Source organism: Eubalaena glacialis, chromosome 6, assembly GCF_028564815.1.
Source record: "Eubalaena glacialis isolate mEubGla1 chromosome 6, mEubGla1.1.hap2.+ XY, whole genome shotgun sequence".
NCBI lineage: Eukaryota > Metazoa > Chordata > Mammalia > Artiodactyla > Balaenidae > Eubalaena > Eubalaena glacialis.
The window spans coordinates 88,768,591-88,792,297 of NC_083721.1; the positions used below are offsets into that span (position 1 = coordinate 88,768,591).

General features: G+C 35.6%; 1 protein-coding gene across 1 annotated transcript in view; it reads left to right on the forward strand.

Annotated features, from left to right (window-relative positions):
• GNB4 (G protein subunit beta 4) overlaps positions 1-23,707 on the forward strand; it is a 61,022-nt gene that overhangs the window by 31,362 nt on the left and 5,953 nt on the right. The window contains exons 3-9 of the mRNA XM_061194461.1: positions 10,004-10,042; positions 10,764-10,870; positions 13,077-13,140; positions 14,565-14,727; positions 15,790-15,856; positions 15,961-16,162; positions 20,919-21,135. Coding sequence (XP_061050444.1) covers positions 10,004-10,042; positions 10,764-10,870; positions 13,077-13,140; positions 14,565-14,727; positions 15,790-15,856; positions 15,961-16,162; positions 20,919-21,135 — 859 coding nt within the window. The remainder of the gene's footprint in view (positions 1-10,003; positions 10,043-10,763; positions 10,871-13,076; positions 13,141-14,564; positions 14,728-15,789; positions 15,857-15,960; positions 16,163-20,918; positions 21,136-23,707) is intronic.

Sequence of the window (23,707 nt, forward strand, 5' to 3'; positions counted from 1 at the left end):
CTGTTTTCCATAATGGCTGCATCAATTTACAGTCCCACCGTCAGTACTCCGTGTTCCCTTTTCTCCACATCCTTGTCAGCACTTGCTATTTCTTTTCTTTTTGATGATAGCCATTCTGACAGATGTGAGTTGCTGTCTCATTGTGGTTTTTATTTGCATTTCCTTGATGATTAGTGATGTTGAACACATTTTCATGTACCTGTTGGCCATCTGTATGTCTCCTTTGGAAAAATGCCAGTCAGACCCTCTGCCCATTTTATTTATTTTTATTATTTTATTTTTTGGCTATGTTCGGTCTTCGTTGCTGCGCACGGGCTTTCTCTAGTTGCGGCGAGTGGGGGCTGCTCTGTTGCGGTGCACGGGCCTCTCACTGCAGTGGCTTCTCTTTGTTGCGGAGCAGAGGCTCTAGGCACGCAGGCTGCAGTAGTTGTGGCACACAGGCTCAGTAGTTGTGGCTCATGGGCTCTAGAGTGCAGGCTCAGTAGTTGTGGCGCACGGGCTTAGTTGTTCCGTGGCATGTGGGATCTTCCCGGACTAGGGCTCGAACCCGTGTCTCCTGCATTGGCAGGTGGTTTCTTAACCACTGTGCCACCAGGGAAGTCCCCTCCTGCCCATTTTAAAAATCAGATTATTTGTTTTATTTTTCTGTTGAGTTCTGTGAGTTCTTTGTATGTTGTGGATATTAATCCCTTATCAGATATACGATTTGCAAATATCTCTCCCATTCTGTAGGTTGCCTTTTCATTTTATTGATGGTTTTCTTTGCTGTCAGAAGCTTTTTAGTTTAATGTAGTCCCACTTGTTTATTTTTGCTTTTGTTATCTTTGCTTTTGTGGTCAAATCCAAAAAATCATCACGAAGACTGATGTCAGGGAGCTTACTGCATATGTTTTCTTCCAGGAGTTTTATGATTTCAGATCTTGCATTCATGTCTTTGATCCATTTTGAGTTAATTTTTGTGTGTGATGTAAGATAGTGGTCCAGTTTCATTCTTTTGCACGTAGCTGTCCAGTTTTCCCAACACCACTTTTTGAAGAGACTGTTTTTTCCCCGTTATGTGTTCTTGGCTCCTTTGTTGTAAATTAATTGATCATATATGTGTGGATGTATTTCTCTGCTGTCTGTTCTGTTCCATTGATCTATGTATCTGTTTTTGTGCCAATATCATACTGTCTTAATTACTATAGCTTTGTAATATAGCTTGAAATCAGGGCATGTGATGCCTCCAACTTTGTTCTTCTTTCTCAAGCTTGATTTGGCTGTTCGGGATCTTTTCTGGTTTTATACACATTTTAGGATTGTTTGTTCTATTTCTATGGAAAATGTTATTGGGATTTTGATAGAGATTGCATCGAATCTGTAGATTGTTTTGGGTAGTAGGGACATTTTAACAGTATTCTTCCAGTCTGTAAGCACAGAATATCTTTTCATTTATTTGTGTCATCTTCGATTTCTATCATCAGTGTCTTAGTTTTCAGTGTACAGGTCTTTCACCTTCTTGGTTAAATTTATTTCTAGGTAATTTATCCTTTTTGATGCAATTGTAAATGGGATTGTTTTCTTAATTTCTCTTTCTGATAGTTCTTTATTAGTGTATAGAAATGCAGCTGATTTCTGTGTATTTATTTTGTATCCTGCAACTTTACCAAATTCATTTATTAGTTCTCAGTTTTGATGGAGTCTTTAGTGTTTTCTGTATATAATATCATGTCATCTGCAAGTAGCAATAGTTTTACTTCTTCCTATCAAATTTGGATGCCCTTTATTTATTTTATTTCTTTTCTTTGCCTAATCACTCTGGCTAGGACTTCCAATACTATGCTGAATCAAAGTGGCAAGCATGGGCATCCTTGCCTTGCTCCTGATCTTAGAGGGAAAGCTTTCAGCTTTTCACCATTGAATATGTTATATATGTCATATATGGCCTTTATCATGTTGAGGTACATTCCCTCTATATCCACTTCGTTGAGAGTTTTTATCATAAATGGATATTGGATATTGAATTTTGTCAAAAGCTTTTTCTGCATCTGCTGAGGTGATTTTATGATATTTATCCTTCATTTTGTTAACGTGGTGTATCACATTGATTGATTTGTGGGTGTTGAACCATCCTTGCATCCCTTGAACAAATCCCACTTGATCATGGTGTATGATCCTTTTGATGTGTTGTTGAATTCTGTTTGTTAATATTTTCTTGAGGATTTTTGAATCTATGTTCATCAGGGATATTGGCCTGCAATTTTCATTTCATGTGGTATTCTTGTCTGGAGTGACTGGCCAATCACTTGGTCATGTGCTGATCTCATTTAATGCTTGTAGCAACCCTATGAGGTAGATGGTGTTACTTCTTAGCTGAGGAGACTAAGCCTCAGTGAGATTAAGTAACTGGCGAAGGTAACATAACTATGAAGTGGTAGATCCAGGACTCAATCCAGGTGTATTTTGGTTCCAGAGCCCGTGCCATAGGTACTCCTGTGGCCCTGCCTCCCCATCATGTCTGCTCAGATCTGGCTCTGTAGCCTGTGCTATAGGCACATGAATCTGGTTGTCATTCCCTGAACATGCATTGCTCTTTTCCATTTTGTTGCCTTTCTTCAAATTGTTTCCTTTGCCTGAAATTATACTACCTCTGCTCTAATTTTGTTCCTGAGACTTCTGTTCATTGAATCCTAGTCTTCCTCTAAAAAGCCTCACCAGAGTCCTGCACTTGGATTTCTTATTCTTTTGTTGGAAGGCAGCATTGCCTGGTGGAAAGGACATGGATTCCATCTTTTAATTATTTTGTGGCCAGGACATGTTTACAGCTTTTTTTGATGCTCAATGTCTTTGCCCACTATATAGGTTTGCGGAGAGGAGTAAAACAAAATGACATGTAAAGGATTTAGATCAATGCCAGTAAGTGGCAGTTCCTTACTTGTACCACCCTTTGGATTTGTGTTACAAGGCTGATTACAGCCCACCTTGTATTATAGCTCCTTGTGCACATTTGTCTTTACTACCTGTACTTGGCTGGGAAATTCTGTGTTTTAATTATCTTTGTATCTCACCAGCATCCAAGCAGAATGTCATGGGCATAGTTGCTCACTGAATCATCTTCCATGATTTCAAGTAACCACGTGTATGTAAAATACCATGTACTTTTCTTATCAGTTTAATCATGTCATGCTATATTTAAAGACCATTTCTTCCTTCTTTCCTTTTTTTCCCCCCTTAATTCCAGAAATATAATTTAACTATATATTTAACTGTGGTATAAACACATGACATAATAGAAATATATGCTATTTGGTGCAATACATGATTCATTTTAAAAGTTTATTTTATTTTATATTGGAGTAGCATTGATTAACTATAATTCATTTTAAATTAAAAAAACAGAAATAGAGAAAATGTAGATTGTCTTTTGTAATTGCTACTTGTTTGATTTGGAGTGAGAAACACCACTTTTATTTTGCACAAAGATATTAATATCAGAGCTTTATTTCTTAAGGTGGGCAATAAGGAATTCAGCTGTTAATTGGGAATGATTCTCTTATATTCAGTTTTATAATGGATAAAAGTGTTCATAAGTTCAGTAATTTTAACTTGCAGTGTTTTAATTGTGTTGTTAATATTAAGGTAAGCTCTATGAGGTCAGGGATTTTTGGTTTGTCTACTGCTCTATCCATGGTGCCTAGCATAGTACCTGACACAGTGTGCAACAGATTTTTTTTATTGAATGACTGAATTAAGAAAGATGATCTAAACAGTGATAGTTCATTTTCATAAAGCTTAAAATCAGAGAGCTCTTTTTATAGAATTGTCTTCTACTCCAGCATTTTTGGACATGGCTCAGGCTGTCACTGTTGTTTCTGGAAATTCTTTTCATTGTAGGGAAGTGGGCTAAATTATTCCTTGCCAAATGAGGTTTCTAAACCCACAATCTGAGAATGAGAGAATCAAATCATATGTTTGTGTAACTACTTATGAACACCCTTACATAGAAATAGTCTAAGTGCTTATAAATAGGTTGAAGAGGCCGCCAAAAAGATTGCATACTTATCCAGTCTTTGTTGCAGACGGTGGCAGGCATCCCCTGGCTGAATGGAACAGGTTGTCCTTTGGGGACAGTAATTCAACAAATCGTGTGTGCCTCTCTGCACAGAAGCGTGCACAGCACACTGGGGAAGAACAAAGTTGAAGACAACACTACCCTAACCTTTGGGGGAAAAAATTGGAACAAATCTAGTCGGAAGAATTAATTGTGCTTCCCATGTATATGAATCCTCTAAATTTATTATTAACTGATAAACTTGATTTAAAACATTTTGTTGCTTATTAAACATGTTCTTTGCTTGCCATTACTTATTTTGTTACATTAATTTTTGTTTCACTATCTTCCTTTTAATAATTCTCTTCAGTTTGTGTAAAAATTTAAGGTCTCTTTGAAAGGCTACCCTATAATACTTAGGCAAAAACACCTGCTTACATGTAGGGAATTTGCTTTTAATATAAAAATATAACTCATATAAAAAATTATTTTCCTGACATACCGTATCTTTTTATCATGCTAGATCAAAAGTATTTTATTTCTAATAGCACCTGTATACAGTATACTTGCAAAGTATTTTAAGTGTTATTTTTTAATTAAAAAATTTTAATTGAGGTATAGTTGTACAATATTATGTAAGTTTCAGATGTACAACATAGTGATTCATAATTTTTAAAGGTTATATTCCATTTATAGTTATTATAAAATATTGGCTATATTCCCTGTGTTGTGCAATATGTCCTTGTAGCTTATTTATTTTATACATAGTAGTTTATACCTCTTAATTTCCTAAGCCTATCTTGCCCCTCCCTCTTCCCTCTCCCCACTGGTAACCAGTAGTTTGCTCTCTATATCTGTAAGTCTTTTTCTTTTTTGTTGTATTCACTAGTTTGTTTTATCCTTTAGATTCCACATCTAAGTGATATCATACAATATTTGTCTAAACTAAAAGCTGCTTCTTTGAAAACGTAAACAAAATTGATAAAGCTTTAGCCAGAGTCATCAAGAAAAAAGGGAGAGGGCTCAAATCAATAAAATTAGAAATGAAAAAGGAGAAGCTACAGTGGACACCACAGAAATACAAAGGATCATAAGAGACTACTACAGGCAACTATATGACAATAAGCTGGACAACCTAGAAGAAATGGACAAATTCTTAGAAAGGTACAACCTTCCAAGACTGAACCAGGAAGAAATAGAAAATATGAACAGCAGAATCACAAGTACTGAAATTGAAACTGTGATTAAAAAACCTCCAACAAACAAAAGTCCAGGACCAGATGGCTTCACAGGCGAATTCTGTCAAACATTTAGAGAAGAGTTAACACTTATCCTTCTGAAACTATTTCAGAAAATTGCAGAGGAAGGAACACTCCCAATCTCATTCTATGTGGCCACCATCACCCTGATACTAAAACCAGACAAAGGTACCACAAAAAAAAGAAAATTACAGGCCAGTATCACTGATGAACATAAATGCAAAAATTCTCAACAAAATACTAGCAAGCCAGATCCAATATACATTAAAAGGATCATACATCATGATCAAGTGGGATTTATTCCAAGGATGCAAGGATTTTTCAATATCCGCAAATCAATCAGTGTGATACACCACATTAAGAAATTGAAGAATAAACACCATATGATCATCTCAGTAGATGCAGAAAAAGCTTTTGACACAATTCAACACCCATTTATGATAAAAAACTCTCCAGAAAGTGGGCATAGAGGGAAACTACCAACATAATAAAGATCATATATGACAAACCCACAGCAAACATCATACTTAATGGTGAAAAGCTGAAAGCATTTCCTCTAACATCAGGAACAAGGATGTCCACTCTCACCAGTTTTATTCAACATGGTTTTGGAAGTCCTAGCCATGGCAATCAGAGAAGAAAAAAAAATATAAGGAGGACTTCCCTGGTGGTCCAGTGGTTAAGACTCTGCCCTTCCACTGCAGGGTCTTAGTTGCAGCATGTGGGATCTTTTGTTGTGGCACACAGGCTCTTCGTTGCAGCGCATGGGCTTCTTTCTAGTTGTGGCACACAGGCTCCAGAGCGCATGGGTTCAGTTGTTGCAGTGCGTGGGCTCTCTAGTTGTGGCACACAGGCAACGTAAGCCAGGAAGAGAAAGACAAATACCATATGATATCACTTATGTGGAATCTAAAGTATGGCACAAATGAACCTATCTGCGAAACAGAACCAGATTCGCAGAGATAGAGATCAGACTTGTGACACAGAGATCAGACTTGTGGTTGCCAAGGGGGAGGGGGGAGGGAGAGGGATGGACTGGGAATTTGGAGTTGGTAGGTGCAAACTATTACATTTAGAATGGTTAAACAACAAGGTCCTATTGTATAGCACAGGGAACTATATCCAATCTCCTGGGATAAACCAAAATGGAAAAGAATATTTAAAAAAAAGTATATATGTGTAAAACTGGGTCAACTTGGCTGTACAGCAGAGATTGGCACAACATTGTAAATCAACTCTACTTTGATTTAAAAAAATAAAGTCTACTTTGTTTGATATGAGTATTGGTACTCCAGCTTTCTTTTGATTTCTATTTGCATGGAATACCTTTTTACATCCCCTCACTTTAAGTCTGTATGTGTCCCTAGATCTGAAGTGGGTCTCTTGTAGGCAGCATATGTACAGGTCTTGTTTTTGCATCCATTCAGCCACTCTGTGTCTTTTGGTTGGAGCATTTAATCCATTTACATTTAAGGTAATTATCGATATGTTTTTCTTATTACCATTTTGTTAATTGTTTAGGATTTGTTTTGGTAGGTCTTTTTCTTCCCCCTTTGTTCTCCTGTGATTTGATGACTATCTTTAGTCTTGTGTTTGGATTGCTTTTTCTTTTTTTGTGTGTGTATCTATCGTAGATTTTCAGTTTGCAGTTATCATGAGGTTTTGATATAGCAGTCTATATATATACAAATTGTTTTGATTTGCTGGTCTTTTAATTTCAAATACATTTCAAATATCCTGCATTTGCATTCTCCTCATGATTGCTGGTTTTGATATCATATTTGTTTGGGGATGATTTTCTACCTTTACTCTATGTTTGCCTTTACTGGTGAGCATTCCTTTTTGTAATTTTCTTGTTTCTAGTTGTGGCCTTTTCTTTTCTGTCTAGAGATGTTCCTTTAACATTTGTTGTAAAGCTGGTTTGGTGGTGTTGAATTCTCTTAGCTTTTGCTTATCTGTAAAGCTTTTGATTTCTCCGCCAAATCTGAACAAGAGCCTTGCTGGGTAGAATCTTCTTGCTTGTAGGTTTTTCCCTTTCATCACTTTAAATATATTGTGCCACTTCCTTTTGGCCTGCGGAGTTTCTGCTGAAAAATCAGCTGACAACCATATGGGGATTCCTTTGTTTGTTGTCTGTTGCTTTTCCCTTGTTGCTTTTAATATTTTCTCTTTGTCTTTAATTTTTATCAGTTTAATTAATATGTATCTTGGCGTGTTCCTCCTTGGGTTTATCCTGTATGGGACTCTCTGTGCCTTTCGCTCTCTTCTCCTTCTGGGACTCCTATAATGCAAATGTTGGTGCATTTAATGTTGTCCCAGAGGTCTCTTGGACTGTCCTCATTTCTTTTCATTCTTTTTTTCCTTTGTTCTGTTTTGCAGCAGTGATTTCCACCAATCTGTCTTCCAGCTCACTTATTCGTTCTTCTGCTTCATTTATTCTGCTATTGATTCCTTTTAGTGTATTGATCATTTCAGTTATTGTATTGTTCATCTCTCTTTGTTCTTTAAATCTTCTAGCTCTTTTTAAACATTTCTTGTATCTTCTCGGTCTGTGCCTGTATTCTTTTTCCAAGATCTTGGATCATCTTTACTATCATTTCTCTGAATTCTTTTTCAAGCAGATTGCCCATCTCCACTTCACTTAGTTGTTCTTCTTGGGTTTTATCTTGTTCCTTTGTCTGGAACATATTTCTCTGCTGTCTTATTTTGTCTAACTTTCTTTTCGTTTTGTTGATGGTTTCCTTTGCTGTGCAAAGATTTTAAGTTTAATTAGATTCCATTTGTTTATTTTTGCTTTTATTTCCTTTGCTTTAGGAGACATAGCCAAAAAAAATATTGGTACGATTTATGTAAAAGAGTGTTCTGCCTATGTTTTCTTCTAGGAGTTTTATGGTTTCTGGTCTTACATTTAGGTCTTTAATCCATTTTGAGTTTATTTTTGTATATGGTGTTAGAGAATGTTCTAATTTCATTCTTTTACATGTAGCTGTCCAGTTTTCAAGTACTATGTATTTTTTTAAATATTTCTAAAATGACTTGGGTTATACTGTAAATATTCTTCCCATCACCTCAATTTCTAGTTGCCAGAACAAATAGAAGGGAACTCAGAACTCTTGCTTTTTGGTGAAGCTTATTAACAAATATAACTCTGAATACGATGGGCTTATTAAATCAGTCTAGTTCAGTTTATTCGGGGGATGCAATAAAAATCTTTTAACCATAAACCAAAAGTATATTTGTGCAATAGAATAGAATTGTGTGTCTATATATAAAGCCATATATCTATGGCCAATTGATTTTTTAGCAAGGGTGACAAGACAATTCAATAGGGAAAGAATAGTCTTTTCAACAAATATTGCTGGGACAGCTAGATATTCACATGTGAAAGAATGAGTTTGGACTCCTACCTCATACCATATATAAAAATTAACTCAAAATGGCACCTAAATATAACAGCTGAAAGTGTAGAATTTTTAGAAGTAAACCTAGTTGTTAATCTTTGTGACCTTGAATTAGGCAACAGTTTAATATGACACTAAAGCACAAGCAAGAAAGAAAAAAATAGATAGACAAATTGGTCTTCATCAAAACTATAAAAACTTGTATGTCAGAGGAAACTATCAAGAAAATGAAAACTCAACCTACAGAATGGGAGAAAATATTTGCAAATCATAATCTGATAAGGGTCTAGTATCCAGAATATATAAAGAACTCCTATAACTCAACAATAAACAAATAACCCAATTTAAAAATGAGCAAAGAAGTTGATAGACATTTCTCCAAAGAAGATATACAAATGCCTAATAAGCGCATGTAAAGACACTCCACGTGAAAAGATGCTTAGCATCACTAATCATTAGGGAAATGCAAATCAAAACCACAGTAATATGCCACTTGACATCCACTAAGATGGCTGTAATAATTTTTTTTGAAAAGAAGAAGAATAAAAAGACAAGAACAGTGTTGGAAGAAATTGGAACCCTCATACATTCCTTGTGGGTATGTAAAATGGTGCAGCTACTGTGAAAAACCATTTGACAGTTTCTTAAAATGTTAAACATAGTTACCATATCACCCACCAATTCCACTTTTAGATATATACCCAGGAGAATTGAAAACGTATATTCAAAGCATCATTAATCGTAAAACCAAAAAGTAGAAACAGCATAAATGTCCATCAAGTTAATTAATGGATAAACCAAATGTCATATTTTTATACAGTGGAATATTACTCAGCCATAAAAAGAAATGAAATACTGACACATGCTACAACTGAATGAACCTTGAAAACATTACACTAAGTGAAAGAAACCAGACACAAAAAAGGTCATATATTGTACAATTCCATTTGTATGCAATATCCAGAATGGGCGATCCATTGGAAAGTAAATTAGTGATCACCTGGAGATGGGGGAGGAGGGAATTGGAAGGTATAGGGTTTCTTTTTTTGGAGTGATGGAAATGTTCTGGAATTAGGTAATGGTGATGGTTGCACTGCATCGTAAATATGCTAACCAACACAACTACACACCTTAAAATGATTAAAATGGTTAATTTTATGTTATGTGAATTTTATCTCATTAAACCTTTTAAAAATAAAGATTGTGTGGTACAGTAAGTATATTTCAAATCTATATTTCCAATGAAAATATTATTTTAAATCATATCTAGGGATTTCCATATCTAAATGTATAATCATCTTTCTTTACTTCAGGATGCTAGAAAAGCATGTAATGATGCCACGCTTGTTCAGGTAAAGTTTTTATTTTTCCTCAGTTCATTTTATTAATTCACATGAAACTGCTTGATACTGATGCAAATGATGTTCAGATTCTCTTTATTAGTATTTAATTGAAAGAAAAATGAGATCTCTATTTTAAAACACTTTGTAATTTGTCAGATGCTGGTAGAAGTGCTTTTTAAAGCATACCTGTTAAAATGGAAGTCTGTGAAAAAATACAATAAAAATATGTAGATTCATATAGTATATGTTTCTTCTTAGGTAGCTTCTGATTCTTTTGATATGCCCTGGTTAAGATTTTTTTTTCTTATATAAACTATTAGGAAGGTTTCATTAGTTTAATTAATATTGATCATTTTTATTAAGGAGTTATTTTATGTGCTGTTTAAATATAAAATTGGCTTTCTTTAGATAGTTAAAATTAGAAATGTTTTACTATTTGATCATCTACTGTTAGAATTTTATTTGTGGCTGGTTTTTTACTAAGGTTGGAAGGTATGTCTGTTCTTTTTACTTAATAGTCTACAGAAGATGTTCTCACTGGAGGTGTGCAAATAAATCATACTTTTTCTTGAACAGCATATTAATCCTATAATGACTCTAGGAATTGTTTGTATTAAAATACCTTCAATAGCTATAAATTTGTTTTATGTCTGCTTTTTTGCCTATTAATTGTTTCTACTTTATTTTCTGAGCTATGTCTAAAGAATGACATTCTCGTCACTTCCTATAGATCACATCAAATATGGATTCCGTGGGTCGAATACAAATGCGAACAAGACGTACACTGAGGGGTCACCTAGCTAAAATCTATGCTATGCACTGGGGATATGATTCGAGGTTTGTACCTGCCATTTTCAGACTGTGTGCAGAATTATTTTTGTTGAGTCATCATTTGCATTTTCTTTTTAGAAACAACCTATATCTATGAAGTATTTGCAGAAAATGCATCTAATATGAACTCTTTGCTTTTAATAAAAATATTCATTGACACTTTAAAAGTTTAGAAACCTTTAATATGGAAAATAAATTTACCTCTCAGAAATATCCTTTATCAAATGATTTAGGAAAAGCGTTTAGGATTTCTTTTCTTTGCAGTGGGGTATTATACTTTGTTTTTTTTTTAACATGCCAAGGCAGTTTTATTGTGTATTAACATTGAAATTTCAGTTAATAAGGAAATATTTGTTGAATATTGCTATGTACAAGTTACCAGATATTGCCATAATTATTTATTACCTAAATTCACAAAGGATGGAATTACATAAAACAATGACATTTTTGTTGAATACATCTTTTATTCCCCTAACCCCATCATACAAGTGTGTGTGTATTGAACACACACACACACACACACACACACACACACACACACACACCTGCCATCTGGATTGCAGTTGGATGGTTGGTCGTGATGATTTACTTTGTTCATAGGGTTACGGTGTGGTCTGTGCTTTTTCCAGAGTATCTGGCACTGCTTCCATAGTGGTTGACTTGTTCCTTTGATTTGGTTCATCTAATTGGGAAAAAGTCTTAACTAAAAAATTATTTTTTAATAGAAGTTGCATATTTTTTCTCTTCTTCCAGGAGAACCTAAAAATGTTGCTACCTGTTGCTAATGCCTGGCACATCTTGATGTAAATAAGATACTTGAATACAGTAATATAGAACTTGTGCCTCTTAGGAGGAAATAAATAAAATTATATAATTGGCAACTGACATAAAGCTAGGCCAAATGTTTTATTCTTTTTCTTAAAGAAGTTTAAGAAGTAATCTATCCTTTGAGATAGCAAATGTGTAACTCAAAATACAATCACTTGAAACAATGTTAATGGTTCTTACTTTCTTATAGTTTTCTCAAGACTATTAATCTTAATAGAGAACCAAAAGTGTCAACAGAACCTATCTCACATTGTCTTTCTACCCATTCTGATTATCAACTTGTAACTTAATGTCCTTCTCAACTCAATGCTGATGATGCCAACTGATTTTTGAAGAACTTTAGGTTCCATTCCGTACCCTGTGGTTAGATCTTCCCTTTCATAAAACTTACAGTAATTACTACGTAAGAACCTGATGTTATTTACCTACAGTGAAGGGTGATAGGGACAGGAGGGTGATTCTTTTCACTGTATATCTATCCTTTTGTAGTTTTTGAATTTTATACCGTAGTGAAAAATAAAATTCCAAAACAAAAAATTCAGTGGCAGGTAACTTAGTCAAGAGTTCATATTTAGCCTGGCAAACAGAGCTTTCTGTAGTTTAAGCCCAGTCTACTTTTCTAAACTGTTTTTCCCATTTCTTACAAACTCTGTGTAACTGGGAAATTCACAATTCCTGAAACACCTGTTGTATTTTTCCACCTCTTGCCATGGAACATACCCTCCTCATAGAACACAGACTTCTCTATCTTTAGCTTTCGAAATTCCATTTTTTCAAGACTTGTTTTCTTTTGTGAGACTACTTGAGTAACCCAGTTAGCACTTATTTGTCCCTCATTTGTTTTCCTATGGCCTTTATTTTATACCACTCCTCTGACTATTTTCATTTACCTAATTTATTTTATTAAATGTCTTATCCCCACCAGATGATGGAGGGCCCCAGGGTAGGCGGTATAGCCTGTATTGTACCCATAACACTGCCTTGCATTCACAGGCTCTCAATTGATATTTTTAGATTGAATGAAACGTGGTTCTTAGGCTTATATTTACTCTACTGTCATTATATTTAAGTCAGTACATACTAAACCAGTCAGCTAATAGCTACCAGAATCTTGAATAAGAACTAGAATGTTGTTACCATGAAAAAGTTGAATTATAACCAGAGACATTTTTAGTAAAATGTCTAAAAAAATTTAATGTTGAAATTTTTTGGTATGCAGAGTAGATTTTTTAAAAAGTTGTGAGAATATTTTCTGGTATCAAGTTTTTAATTCGAAAAATTATTTTTGTCTTTTCTGAACTGTTCTACATTAATGCAATGCATAACTAATTTAAACTACTTTTTTCCTCTAAGTGTCACATTATTTTTGTGTTTGTTCCTCTAGGCTACTAGTCAGTGCTTCCCAAGATGGAAAATTAATTATTTGGGATAGCTATACAACAAATAAGGTAGAGTTTCTTAATCATCCTCTTACATAACCTTTTATTTGGTTTGATGTCCACCAATTCTTTCCTTTATTCTATTACTTCAAGCTTTAATCTCTTTCCAGGATAAATTTACTCTGTTAATTTTAACTCAGATCCTTTCTTTAGACCTAGTGTTTGCTTTTAATATTTAGGCTTTTTTTTTTAATTCCCAAGGACAACTACAGGAATATAGTTCAGTGTGTCTTATTTGAGTCCCATATTTCATACTTGAATATTAGAAGACAGTGTGCATCAGTTTTACATGTAAATGATTTTTTTAAAAGGTCCCATTTCCTAATGTGACAGTGACCCTGCAGTTTTTATTGTTAGTTGTGGATAAGCTAGAATGTTTTCTCTGGTCCACACTAGGCATTGATTTGTGTTTCTGGACTGCTCAGAAGTTACAGTAGATTGGAGGCAAATTACAACTTGTTTAGATCCCTTGGTGGTAAAAGCCAGTGGGTCCTCTTAATATGTCCACTGGAAGGAACCCCTGACATAGAGGTGTTGAGTGGTCGTGAAGAAGCTCCAGGAAAATGCTCACAAGTCAAATACTTCTAGATTCTGTGTGCACTTATACCACTGTTTCTAGTAAAGATTTAGAAGTACTATTTTGTGAAATAAACAGTAACTTCAGCCTGGTTGAGAATTTAAAGCTAGCTAAGACACATTTGTAATATAATAGTTTTTCTGTATCAATCAGAATTGAGTGTGTCTTTCAACTATATTTTCCTAAAACAGAAAAATATTCTTTTAGGTTAAGTGAGAGCATAGTAATCCCACAATGTGTTGATTCTGTGTATGGGCCACTTAGCCTTTATGTTCCCATTCACATTAAACTTTGCTACCTGACCTGCAAATGCTTGGTGTTGGGTAGTAAGGCATCATACAGTGGTATGAGTAGATCAGTGCAAACTATTACCATTGTTTGAATTTGAGCCCAGAATATGTGTTATTAGAAGGTCTTAGTTCTTTGTGGAAGAACCATTCTGTTCAACTCCAGTAGTTGTATTATTCAGTGTTATGTTAGAGGAAATTCATCTTTTGAGCACTAATGCAAAAACAAAAAATTTTATTAAGTTCTTTAACATTTACACTTACTATTTCAAATGGCTCTGTTAGTGTTGAAATGTCCTATATGTTCTTGTTCTTAAAAGAATACTTTCTGAAAAGAGCACTTCAATCCAAATGATTTGATAATACAGAAAATATAACAGGCATTTCAGTGTGCATTAGTATTTTATTTTTTATTGTTCACTTTCTCAAACCAGTTCATTCTTTATTTTACTTGGCCTATTTTTTAAGTACATTTAAATTGCAGTAATATTTGCTTCATTGTAAATAGGTTTGAAAAATTACTGTTTTTGTAGTCTTGACTTAGTTTTTGTGCTGTATTTATCCTATAGATGCATGCTATTCCTTTGAGGTCTTCCTGGGTGATGACCTGTGCTTATGCTCCCTCTGGTAATTATGTTGCTTGCGGAGGACTGGACAACATCTGCTCTATATATAACTTGAAAACCAGAGAGGGAAATGTGAGAGTGAGCCGAGAGTTACCAGGTCACACAGGTGAGCCTCACTGCATATTGTCCTTTTCTCCTAAACCTGATTCCTCCTGAAGAATGAGCTGATCAAGGAGAAGGAGTGACAAAGTGGGATCAGCTGGCCAAAGGATGCATCTTAATCAAGTGAGAGTAGAAATTACCATGAATCTGGGAAACACTGACTTTTTATAATTATACAAATGATATGACCATACTTCTATTTTTCTTTCAAAAATAGTATTGTTTTTAATATTGTACATCAACTATACATCAATGAAAAAGAAAGAAAATAAATAACTCCAAAAAATAGCATTGTTCTTGTAAAAATTATAAATTTATTGCGAAAAATTCAAACAATAATGAAAAATACAAAAAGAAAGCAAATATAATTTTCTGTATTCTCTGCAAACCTATAACAATTATGGGATTTTGGTGCTTAATTATGTAATTGAAAGTGTGTATCAAGATACATTTATGAAGTATTTTTCACTATGTGATAGTGCATTGCTTTATTTGCCAATGTGCACACCGTAGTTCAGTAATATATTATTTGGTTAGCAGTGTTAATTAGGAATTTATCGCCACTCACCAGGTTTCAGCCTCTCTGGATTCTTGGAAGTACTGTTTGGCTGTGCTTTTTACACAATCTCAATAATGGTATTGTTCCTGCAATTTCCATATTTTGAAGCACAGGTGAATTCTGAGCATTTGAGTGCCACCTTTCCTTCACTGAGGTTTTTAAAGTATTTCTCCAAGGTACTTAACCTAGTCTGCTATAGATTATAATAGATATTTGTATTAAGGAGTATCTTTCTCTTAGGTAATTGTAGTAGGTGGAAAGGACTGTGTCTTTTACTCAAGTTTGTAACTTTCAGAGTCATCAACACAGCAAATACCTAAGAGAGTTTGTTGATAAAATTCAGTTGCAGGCAGCATAGAGTTGGAAGTAATTAAAAGTAGAACTATAGATTATACTAACAAACACTTGTTGCCCAGGTATTATATTTTTTAAAATATATATTACTATTTCATATGGTAATTGAATTAATCAGTGATAACCTAACATTTCTTACTCTCTATGCTGTAGGCTACTTGTCCTGCTGTCGTTTTTTAGATGACAGCCAAATTGTTACAAGTTCAGGAGATACAACTTGGTAAGTTTATTCCAGAAGATTACTGATTTTGAGGTTGAGGGTGGTAGTAGGAACTAATGTAAGAAGAGAGAACAGTCATTAATTATTTCTATTTTTAATTATAGTGCTTTATGGGACATCGAAACTGCCCAGCAGACCACTACATTCACTGGGCATTCTGGAGATGTGATGAGTCTTTCTCTGAGTCCTGACATGAGGACTTTTGTTTCTGGTGCTTGTGATGCCTCTTCAAAATTATGGGATATTCGAGATGGAATGTGTAGACAGTCTTTCACTGGCCATGTGTCGGATATTAATGCTGTCAGTGTAAGTGAAGAGCATTTCTAAGGAAAATTTATTGTGCATATAAAGTGTTGAACTCTATAGTATGATTTTAACAACACATTCCCTTCAAGGATTCTTATAAATAGTATGCTTTTATAATATTTAACCCCCAAATAACAAGGGTTTGATTTTTAAAACTGGAAAGGTTTTAATCCATAGGCCTAGGTCCTTATTTGCAGGTAAACAGGAATAAGTTTTTTTTTTTTTTTCCAGATTTAGAGGGATAGATCATTTTGAGCAAACAAGCAGATCATGAGTATCAACAGTGTGTTCAGAGGAGAACAAAGTCCCATCTCTCTGGGATCAAGGGAACAACCCAAAGAGAGACAGTCAGGAAGACAGAGGCAGCTGTTTAGTATAGAGAGTATAGCTTTTGAAGTCAGCAAACTCTGGATTTTAGTTCTGCTGGGAACCAGCTGTGTGAGATCAGGTGGGCTACTTAACCTCTGTGAGCTACACATTCCTCAGTAGGAATAATGCTACCTACATTAAAGAATAATGTGAAGACTAAATAAAACTATAGATTGGATGCTCAATAAATGCTATAAATTATTTATAATCTCCTTCATATTGGGGAAAAAAAAAACCCTCAAACAGGTATCCACAAATAGATTAAGCCAGACAATATGTACTTAGTATATACGAGAATGAACTAGTCATATGTCTTTATAAATTAAAACTAAAATGGCATTTTGAATGAAAATCAAAATGATTTATCAAACAGTCAGAATTGAGGGGAGGGATATTAAGAGGAGGTGGGATACCGCTTGACTTAGGTAAATTGTCCTATGCAGATCAGATGCCAAAATGTATAGATATGACTAGAATTTCCGAAAGTACTGTAATTGCAAGTGTTTATGGGTATAAGATATACTCTAATTTTGCAAGAAGATATTTTTTGGGAAAAATCGGTTTTTATTTATCATGTGCGTATTGAAAGTCAGTTTTATATAATCTTTAGAGAATATCAGAGAAAGTAAAGGCTGTTACCCCCACCCCCTATTAGGCCAACCTGGTTTGAAGACTAGAATTTTGGAGCAGGCAAACGCAATCCTCTCCATCTCTCATCCCACCACCTTTATCAAGTTGATGAGCTTCTCTTCTGTTCCTAGTTTGCTACAGATTTATCAGGAATGAGTGTTGAAGTTTATCAAATGTCTTCTCTTCATCTATTGAGATGATCATGTGGTTTTTCTTTTTCAGTCTGTTAAATGGTGAATTTATGTGGATTAGTTTTCAAATATTAACCCAACCCTACATTTCTAGGACAAACCTCACTTGGTTATAATGCATAATCCTTTTTAGTTACTAGTGGATTTGATTTGTTAAAATTTTAAATTTTGCATCCATATTGATAAGTTATTATATGATTTTTCATTTCTTGAAATTTTTTTTCTGATTTTGAAAGGGTTCCCTTTTCTCCACATCCTCTTCAGCATTTATCGTTTGTAGATTTTTTGATGATGGCCATTCTGACCAGTGTGAGATGATACCTCATTGTAGTTTTGATTTGCATTTCTCTGATAATTAGTGATGTTGAGCCATCTGTATGTCTTCTTTGGAGAAATGTCTATTTAGATCTTCTGCCCATTTTTTGATTGGGTTGTTTGTTTTTTTGATATTGAGCTGCATGAGCTGTTTGTGTGTTTTGGAGATTAATCCCTTGTCAGTCGCATCATTTGTAGATATTTTATGCCATTCTGTAGGTTGTCTTTTTGTTTTGTTAATATTTATTTATTTTATTTATTTATTTTATTTATTTTTTTGGCTGCGTTGGGTCTTAGTTGCGGCATGCAGGATCTTTCATTGCGGTGCAGGCTCTTTATTGTGGTGCGTGGGCTTCTCTCTAGTTGTGGCATGCGGATTTTCTCTCTCTGGTTGTGGCACGTGGGCTCCAGGGCACATGGGCTCTGTAGTTGCGGTACGTGGGCTCTCTCATCGAGGTGCACAAGCTCAGTAGTTGTGGTGCGCAGGCTTAGTTGCCCTGCGGCATGTGGAATCTTAGTTCCCTGACCAGGAATTGAACCCATGTCCCTTGCATTGGAAGGCGGATTCTTTACCACTGGACCACCAGGGAAGTCCCTGTCTTTTTGTTTTGTTTATGGTTTCCTTTGCTGTGCAAAAGCTTTTAAATTTGATTAGGTCTCATTTGTTTATTTTCGTTTTTATTTCCATTACTCTAGGAAAGGATCCAAAAAGATATTGCTGCAATTTATATCAAAGGGTGTTCTGCCTATGTTTTCCTCTAAGAGTTTTACAGTATCCAGTCTTATGCTTAGATCTTTAATCCATTTTGAGTTTATTTTTGTGTGTGGTGTTAGAGAATGTTCTACTCTCATGCTTTTCCATGTAGCTGTCCAGTTTTCCCAGCACCACTTATTGAAGAGACTGTCTTTTCTCCATTGTATATTCTTGCTTACTTTGTTGTAGATTAATTGACCATAAGTGTGTGGGTTTATTTCTGGGCTTTCTGTCCTGTTCCATTGATCTGTGTGTGTGTTTTTGCGCCAGTAACATACTGTTTTGATTACCGTAGCTTTGTAGTATACTCTGAAGTCAGGGAGCCTGATTCCTCCAGCTTTGTTTTTCTTTCTCAAGATTGCTTTGGCTCTTCAGGGTCTTTTGTGTTTCCATACAAATTTTTAAATTTTTTGTTCTAGTTCTGTGAAAAAATGCCCTTGGTAGTTTGATAGGAATTGCATTGAATCTGTAGATTGCCTGGGGTAGTATACTCATTTTGACAATATTGATTCTTCCAATTCAAGAACATGGTATAAGATTTCCTTTTTTTATGGCTGAGTAATGTTCCATTGTGTGTATGTATGTGTGTGTGTATGTGTATATCTCACATCTTCTTTATCCATTCTTCTATCGATGGACACTGAGGTTGCTTCCAGATCTTGGCTATTCTAAACAATGCTGCAGTGAACAGGGTGCATGTATATCTTTTCCAATTAGTGTTTTTGTTTTCTTGAGGTAAATACACAGAAGTGAAATTGCTGGATCATATGGTAGTTCTATTTTTAATTTTTTGAGGAACCTACATACTGTTTTCCATAGTGGCTACACCAGTTTACATTCCCACCAACAACACATGAGGGATATTTTCTCCACATCCTTGCCAACACTTGTTATTTGTTGTCTTTTTGATAATAACCATTTTGACAGGTGTGAGGTGCTGTCTCATTGTGGTTTTTATTTGCATTTCCTTGATGATTAGTGATGTTGAGCATCTTTTCGTGTGTCTATTTGCCATTTGTATGTCTTCTTTGGAAAAATGTCTATTCAGTTCCTCTGCTCATATTTTAATTGGGTTGTTTGTTTTTTTGATATTGACTTTTGTGAATTCTTTGTATGTTTTGGATATATTGTTTGCAAATATCTTCTCCCATTCAGTAGGCTGCCTTTTCCTTTTGTCAGTAGTTTTCTTCACTGTGCAAAAGCTTTTTCTAGTTTGATGTAGTCCCATTTGTTTATTTTTGCTTTTGTTTTCCTTGCCTGAGGAGACAGATCCAAAAAAATACTGCTACGACCAGTGTCAAAGAGCATACTGCCTGGGAACTCCCTGGTGGTCCGGTGGTTAGGACTTTGTGCTTTCACTGCTGAGGGGGGCCTGGGTTTGATCCCTGGTCAGGGAACTAAGATCCCACAAGCTGTGCAATGTGGCCAAAAAAAAAAAGAAAAGAAAAAAGCATACTGCCTGCGTTTTCTTCTGGGAGTTTTATGATTTCAGGTCTTACGTGTAAGTATTTAATCCATTTTGAGTTTATTTTTATATATGGTGTGAGAAAGTCATCCAGTTCGATGCTTTTGCATCCAGCTGACCAGTTTTCCCGACACCATTTATTGAAGAGGCTGCCTTTTCCTCATTTTATATTCTTGCCTCCTTTGTTGTTGACTGTGTGTGCATGGGTTTATTTCTGGGCTTTCTATTCTGTTCCATTGATCTATGTGTCTGTTTTAGTGTCAGTAACATACTGTTTTGATTACTATAGCTTTGTAGTAGTTTGAAATCAGGGAGAGTGATACCTCCAAAAAATTGCTTTATAAAATTTACTTTAAAAAAGTAAACAGTATTAGAAGGCAAATGACAAACTATAAAATATTTGCCACAAAGAAAGCAAATTTATATTCTTCATTTTATTCCTACACATCAGCAAGTACTAACAGAGTAATACAGATGACCAATAGATATATGAAGTGATTTCCTCTTTGTAAAAAGTGTTGAGTAGTGCCACAGTATCTGAGAAAGGGGATTCACAAACTAATAATGCATAGTTTTCTTTACTACTAGCTTAACTTTATAACCTAGCCTAACTGGGTGAGTTTTGTTCTCTTTTATAAAATGTTTCCTATTTATTTCTCATAATGAGATTATTGGAACATTTAAGAGTATACATACATATATAAATTCTATAAATAGTAATATTTGATTTAAACGTTTTAGTAAGACATATGGAGGACCAGAGCCAGGATGTTTTGAGTACTTGCTTTGTGCTGAACAGTGGGTTATGGGTACTTTGCATGTGTTATTTCATTCAGCCCTAACCAACACACTAAATTCTGAAACTTAGACTCAAGTGTTTAAGAATCTTTAGTGCCTAACATCATTCACCTGGTAAGAAGCCAAGTTGGAATTTGAATCTAGGTCTGTCTTACCCCAGAGTCTATTATTACACTGCCTCACATAATTTTTGTGTACTTCTACGGAATAAATGTTTGTTGCTTTTCTTTCTAGTTTTTCCCAAATGGATATGCCTTTGCCACTGGCTCTGATGATGCTACTTGCCGGCTCTTTGACCTTCGTGCAGACCAAGAGTTATTATTGTATTCTCATGACAATATCATCTGTGGGATCACTTCCGTAGCCTTCTCAAAAAGTGGGCGTCTCTTGTTAGCTGGGTATGATGACTTCAATTGTAACGTATGGGACACACTAAAAGGAGATCGTGCAGGTTAGTGAATAAGTACACATTAGGTTTTGATTTTGTCAGGAAATGTGAAAAGATTCCCATCGGTTGTTTCTGGGGCCCCCATGGACACCCTGGGGAATGGCAACGTGGTAGTTCTCATTCATGGTCATTGTTGGCCTTTGAGTGCAGTTACAGTCCGTAAACCATATTTATGTTTCTGTTTTCTGAAGAGTAATATCTGATTCTATATTTTCTTGTTTGGTAAGTTTTGACATAAAGATGAATAGTGAATATAATTTAGTATGGTCTTTTCCAAATTACAGTTCTCTTATAACCCGACAGGAAACATGGATCTTCTTTTTGGCTCAGATCTTGTATGGGACAGGACATGGAACCACTGTCTCCCCTTAACCCCATACTCTGTGTTCTTCCCTGCAGCTTCCAGAATATTAGCATCAAGTCCTACTGGGGACTGTCATTAATAACAAATTACAGAGTGACTTAAAATTTTTTTAGAATCAAAATTATACTTAAGGAATCAAATAGGTCTACATGGCTTGTTACCAAAACACAGCAGTCCTCTGACCCCAGCCCATATTCTCTGCTCCCAGTGGTAGCTACTTTTAAGTATTTACTTTTATATCTTTTTTTTTTTTTTTAATTTATTTATTTATGGCTGTGTTGGGTCTTCGTTTCTGTGTGAGGGCTTTCTCTAGTTGCGGAAAGTGGGGGCCGCTCTTCATCGCGGTGCGCGGGCCTCTCACTATCGCGGTCTCTCTTGTTGCGGAGCACAGGCTCCAGACGCGCAGGCTCAGCAATTGTGGCTCACGGGCTTAGTTGCTCCGCGGCATGTGGGATCTTCCCAGACCAGGGCTCGAACCTGTGTCCCCTGCATTGGCAGGCAGATTCTCAACCACTGCGCCACCAGGGAAGCCCTACTTTTATATCTTTAAAGAACATCCTGTATTGATTTTTTTTTTTTTTTTTTTTTTTTTTTACTTTTAGGTATTATCTGTTGAGGGTTTGGTTTCAACATCCCTCCTCCCACCACAGCTTCCATCTTCCAGTTTTTCCCATGTAGTGAATTTTGTTTAGAACATCAGTCAGTGTTTATTACACAATTATGAATTTTTAAACAGTACTTACTGCCAAGCAGTGAGGTATATGCTGTGACTTCTTTCGCTGTGCTACTTTTGAATATTCTCTAGGGTCAAATTAATTTTTTGGCTTACATTCTTAGTTTTGATGTACTTCTCACTAATCTTCAAACTTTTTGCAACTTTTGATATGTTTGGGAGTAGATCCATTTTCATCCCTCATTCTGGGCATTCAGTGGACCTTTTCAACCTGGAAACGTATACCCTGTAGTACTGGGAAGTTTAGGAGGCTTATTTAATTGGTTGGACTTTTTTCTCCATTATCATTCTGTTTATAGAACTCCCATTATTCTTTTTTTTATATATATATATATAAATTTATTTATTTATTTATTTATTTACTTACTTACTTACTTATTTATTTATTTATGGCTGCACTGGGTCTTCGTTACTGCACACAGGCTTTCTCTAGTTGTGGCGAGCAGGGGCTACTCTTCATTGCGGTGCGCAGGCTTCTCATTGCGGTGTCTTCTCTTGTTGTGGAGCACAGGCTCTAGGCATGCGGGCTTCAGTAGTTGCAGCACGCAGGCTCAGTTGTTGTGGCTCACAGGCTCTAGAGTGCAGACTCAGTAGTTGTGGCCCAAGGGCTTAGTTGCTCCGCGGCATGTGGGATCTTCCCGGACCAGGACTCGAACCCCTGTCCCCTGCATTGGCAGGCGGATTCTTAACCACTGCGCCACCAGGGAAGCCCAGAACTCCCATTATTCTGATGTTGGACTTCTTGGACTTTCTTATTAGTTTCTCTCATATTTTCCATCTGTCTTTTTTTGCTCCATGTTCTGGGAGAAATCCTTGCCTTTTCTTTCCATGAACCTTCTGTTAAGCTTTGGTTTTCCATTTTTGCTACCATCTTTTTGAGAGTTTTTTTTTAGGGCCCCCTTTCTTTTTTTCATGAATAAAAGTCTTTTGTTTTTCTGGGGTCATTAATGAAAGCCTTTTTTGAAGTTTTCTTCTGTAAGCATAATCTTTTGTTTTCCAAGTTGCCTTTTTTCCCCCTTCTTTCTTATTTTTTCAGTCTCCTATCTATTATATTTCCTTAAAACTCTGATGATTCTTAGCCTCTTATTTATCCTTAAGAGTGAGGCACTAAAACTGTTTGAAAGCCCTCTGCACATGGTTGGGGTGTACTGACTGTAGGCCTCACTGAACAGTGATCTGGCCAGGCTTTCATTGGGGAACCTCTGATATATCTTATGGCCTTTTTTCCCTTGGGCCAGCTGTCTTCTCTGAGGTAGATTGTTCCACTTTTGTACCTGAAGTATATAAGCTGACTGACAGTTTGGGGGCTGATTTCCGGGAAGAAGCTGGGGTGCAAGACAATTAGCAAGTAAACTTACTTATTCCCCATTTTCAGCAGTTTCACCAGTCTCAACTGTGCCTATTTTCTTCTAGTTAAGAGACCCTCTTTTACTCTCTCTAGCAAATAAGTCTCTAGTCTTATGTTCTGGTGCAGGATG